Here is a 4,639-nt window from a genome sequence, read left to right on the forward strand (position 1 = left end):
GAGTTTCTTTCTCATTTTTCCCCCAGAGCGAGTATCAGCAGGGATCCTTTCTATGACATGTTGGCCACGAGGAAAAGGAGGATTGCCAATAAGAAATAGAGCTTTCCTGGCCTGAGCAGCAGGTAAAAGTAAACTCAAACCCCGCAGCAAAGAGTGGGGGCCTCCCCGCGACACCCTGGACCCCCGGCCTGGCTCCTCAGGGACGGCGGCCCCCGCTGGTCTCGAGGGGCCTCACGTCGTCCCTTCCCGCTGCCCTCCCAGCGCCGAGCGCATCCTTCTCGAAGTCTCGTCCAGCAGCTGCGCCTGGTGGTTCAGCCGTGAAAATCCGCGTGGCAGACGCGGGGTCACACGTGCTCCTTTGTGGCGGTGTTCGCCGTTCTGGAAGCCGCTGTTTTGTATCATAACAGGAAAGGAAAAGCTACCAGTTTTTTATTGAGTTTTTCTTCTCAGATATATAGGATTATAGCTTTTATATGCCTTTTTATATTCTCAAATTATAATGAAAGATACTTTCTAACAGTAGTATTTTTAGAATGGCAGCTATAAATTTAACTTCTGGACACAAGAATATACTGTGCACTGAGAACAATTACATGTGTACACGTATGCAGCCTCCGTGGGGCTGGGGGGGCGCCCCGCCCGTGGGGGCGCCCAGGGGAGCTCCTGGTGGAGGGAGGCGCACGTGTCCTTGACGACCAGGACTGGGCGGGGCAGGGCGGAGTCCAGTCCTCTGGGACCGTTCAGCTCAGACTTTGTGGTCCCACAGATACTTCCTAAAGAGACAAATTGTTAAAATATAAATTTCGGTTTGGGGCATTTGTCCTGTAACTTCTGAATCCCAGGATAGACAGTGTATATGTTGGACCACATGAAACTTCTCATGTTTGACCGTTTCTGACGCCCACAAACAGCAGTGTCCTGTGGTCCAGCTGAACACGTGGTTCAGACCAGCTGTGACCACTGTCTTCACTACTTGTTGGCAAAACGAATGCTTAGAATAATTTGACAGATTTCTTAACGTAATGAGTGGACATATAAGGAGACAGGGATAACCTTATTCCATGTTTTCAGAGATTTGATCTTCCGTTATGGGGAGGGAAAAGAGCAGGTCGGGGGGTGGGGATGAAGAAGTGGAGCGCTTAGGCTTTTCTGTAAATAGTTTAAAACCCCAAACGTGCACTGGTGGTGGGACTGCTGAAGATCGCCGAACAGGAGGTTGTCAGGTTGCTGGTGGCTGAATGAGAGAGAGGTGCTCAGTCGTGCGCTGAGGGCAGGCTGGAGCTGGGCCCCAGCACGTCGCAGAACTGGCCCAAGGGTGCACAGGTGGGCCGGCCGAGAGGCGCTGGGTGCTGGGACATTTGGGGCTGGTGACAGATGCCTTTTTATTGGGAGCTTTATTTCCGCCGCCAGGACCCCTGCATGTACTACGTAGGACCCCCTTGCCCACAGGGGCCGTTCCGGTGGAGGGTCCCTCCCCTGCAGGACCCACTTTCCCTGCCCCAGCCGCAAAAGCACTCCCTCCGCTTGCACACTTGAGAGGTCATCCCCTCTCCTGTGCAAAAGCAGAGTCCGAGAGTGACAACCGCAGGCTGTACGCACTTACGTGGAGATGTAGAGAGCAGAAGGAACCGTTCCTGGGAGCTGCCTTGATGCTGAGACTGAACGGCTATGGGCCTTCGGCCTCGGTGCAGCTGACCTTGTAGCGCTAAGTCACACCAGACTGCAAAAGGGTCTGCACCCAGGACTCTCCAACATGCATCAAACTGATTTTTTTGGTTCATTCCCAAGCTTTTAGGCTTTGCTACTGTACTGATACCTCAGATTGGACCCTCTAGTTTTGAGAAAGGCAAGTCAGCATTCCTGAAGCGCGTGACTGGCGTATATGCAACTCTGGCCCCAGTCTTCCGTGAAAAGGGACGCTGCCCAGACCACCAGACCAAACACTGCTGACGACGACCTGGCAGTGCCCTCCCCTCGGGCTGGCCCTCCCTGTACCCGGGCTGCTTGGGGCGCGGGCTCCATCAGGATTTTGTGTGGAATTACCGGTCTCTCCTTTGTCTGACCCAGGTAGGACCCTAGGGATACAGGGCTTTCTGTCTTTCGGGTGTGCCTCAGGGTGGGGCTGGGAGAAGTGAGCATAAGGAAACACCTGGAAGAAATCTGTTCCTCTGGCCACCTGTGAAGGAGCCTCGCCTGAGGCCTGTTTGCCCGGAACGATGCAGAAGGCCATGGTGCTCAGAATCTGTGTCACTTGCCCTCGGGAGTGTTACGTGAAATCGTGTTAACTCCAGGTTTTGTGTGACAGTGTTAACCTGACGGGGCTGTAGGGTGCGGGCCCGGCTGCCTGGACCTCAGCGTGGTCCCCCGTTCATCCCCCTCCCCACCCCCCTGTCTGCGCTCAGTGCTTGAATTGTCAGTCCCAACTCTGGCCGAAGAGCTCTCCTCCAGAGACGGAGGGCAGGAGGCAGGGAAGGGGGTCGCTGGGCGGGAGACGGCGGCTTACACGGCCCCACCAGCCCCCATTAACATGTGGGGTTTAATTGGCCCACCCTGGACCCAGACAAGCAAGTGTCTTCAGGATCACGGAACAGTTTTGAGCAGTTTAATGTGGTACCAGGTTGAGTCCAAATAGGAGCTATTTATAGATGAAGCAGCATTTAATGCTGCATATAAAGCCATGCATATTTTTCAAGTTAAAATGCATATATCTACATAGATGTGCTTTGCTGAGAAGTTAGGTCTGTTGTAGACCAGAAACCACACATTGTGATTTCTTGTTTTATTTTTTTCTTAGGAAACATTTCTATTTACAGTAAATAGAGTTAATATGTAAATAATGTACATATATAATATGACTTCTGGAGTGTTATTCAGTGTATATACTCCAACTTGCATGAAGAAATACCCTATATCTATTATTGATATTTTGTTGTAAAGTAAGTGGATGGTGAAGTTGGAGAGTGTATGGCTGTCAAGTTGCAATACTGTGTTGGTTTAAATAAAAACGCATTGTTAAAACAAGATTGCCTGTGACTGGGTTCTTTAAAGTAGGGAGACTGTCGGGTCCAGCAGCCCACACCTGACTCTCCCTCCCCCATTTGGGGTCTGCACCTCTCAGTCTGGGACTGAGAGCCCGTGGCTTGAGCTTTAGAGGTTTTAGGAAAGTGAATGCAAAGAGAAAGAAGTCCAGGAGAAGCGTCTGTAAGCAAATGGGGACAACAGCAGTAAAAAATGACACGAAAGGTTTAATTTGCTGCCATTTATATACTATATAAATTTTACATGCTGTATATTTACAGTGGGGCAAGTGCTTTTTTAATCTTTAAAAAAACAAAGATCAAACTTTAGACGTCTCTGAACAACACAAACTGTATAAACCATACAGATTATTCAGATACAAACTGTATTAAATACAGTTTTCCCCACTCCAACTCCTGATGCAGGACCAGTGAATTATAAGTGTATCACAGTTTGATAGCATATCCATATTAAAAATAAAATCACAGTATGATTTTTGTCTGTAACTAGAAACTTTAAGGGACCAAGCTGACAACTCAGACTCCAATATCATAGTCAAGACAAGAGACACTGTATAAAAAAGTGTTATGTAATAAAAACACACTGTAGGCCTTACAGATAATGTTCAGATTATACATTCATAATGTAAATACTCATCATAACTGGTAAATTGATTGGAACAGCTCCACAAAGTTCAAAAACAGAACTTGTCTATAAAATCTTCAAATCTTGAATACAACTAAAATACGAAGCAAATTAGTTTCTAGTATCAGACATTACAGAAGACAGACAGACTGCTCTCAAAAGTCTAGTTGAGAGCTTGTGAATCTTTAAATAAGAAGTTTTTAAATTAAATATACGCACTGTCAGTTTGTACTTTTAATAATTCCATGGTTTCCCGGTTGGTCTCGCACCGGATGTCTAACTTGGAGGAGCATTACATGGAATACGAGTGATCAACCTGAGTCTGTGATTAAGCAGCATTTGAGATGTTCTAGTCCAGGGCGTTATTTTCAATGTGATTTATATACACAGTATTTTACAATGGTCAGCAGTTGTAGAAAGTGTTCACCCATTCGGAATAAGGGTACTTAAGAAAAGGTAAAAACTAAAAAAAAAAGTCCTCCATGGTAAAATCTATACACTATTTACACTAAAGAAGCACCACGCAGATTTCAAGTTATTTTCTCTATTTGTAATTTAATGTGGGTTGGGGATGGCTTCTGTTGAACACGTTGAATCTGAAAGACAAGAGGCAGCGGGCGTTATTAGTTGGTCCAGAGGCAGGAAGTGGGAGCCCAGTGCCCCGCGAGCCCCGGGCGGGACTTCTCTTCTTCATTCACGCCCTCCCCTTAGCAGGCGCCCCCAGGTCTCTGCGGGGAGCCCGCCTGCCTCCCCGCGGGCGGCGAAGGAGCCGGCGGTGGCGCGGAGGCCTGCGGGGAGGGCGCCCTCTGCTGGGCGCGGTCCAGCCGCGGAGCCGCCGCAACCCGGCGATTCCCTTGCTCTAGGTAGGAAGAGGCTAATTCCTTAATGCGGCCCCGGTCTTCCCATTGATGACACGCCGTAAAGCGTGTTCATCAACTGCAAGTTAATCTCCTGCAGACAGTTCACTTAAACATCC

General features: G+C 48.6%; 2 protein-coding genes across 2 annotated transcripts in view; one reads left to right on the forward strand and one right to left on the reverse strand.

Moving 5' to 3' along the window:
* CYTH3 (cytohesin 3) overlaps positions 1-3,021 on the forward strand; it is a 79,834-nt gene extending 76,813 nt beyond the window's left edge. The window contains exon 12 of the mRNA XM_024745317.1: positions 4-3,021. Within this exon, the coding sequence (XP_024601085.1) occupies positions 4-99 (96 nt within the window). The 3' untranslated portion in view covers positions 100-3,021. The remainder of the gene's footprint in view (positions 1-3) is intronic.
* A 238-nt stretch (positions 3,022-3,259) lies between these two features.
* USP42 (ubiquitin specific peptidase 42) overlaps positions 3,260-4,639 on the reverse strand; it is a 31,771-nt gene continuing 30,391 nt past the window's right edge. Inside the window, exon 17 of the mRNA XM_024745287.1 lies at positions 3,260-4,259. The gene's annotated coding sequence lies outside the window, so the exon portion shown is untranslated. The remainder of the gene's footprint in view (positions 4,260-4,639) is intronic.

This window comes from Neophocaena asiaeorientalis, unplaced genomic scaffold (genome assembly GCF_003031525.2).
Source record: "Neophocaena asiaeorientalis asiaeorientalis breed wild unplaced genomic scaffold, Neophocaena_asiaeorientalis_V1.1 scaffold461, whole genome shotgun sequence".
Taxonomy (NCBI): domain Eukaryota; kingdom Metazoa; phylum Chordata; class Mammalia; order Artiodactyla; family Phocoenidae; genus Neophocaena; species Neophocaena asiaeorientalis.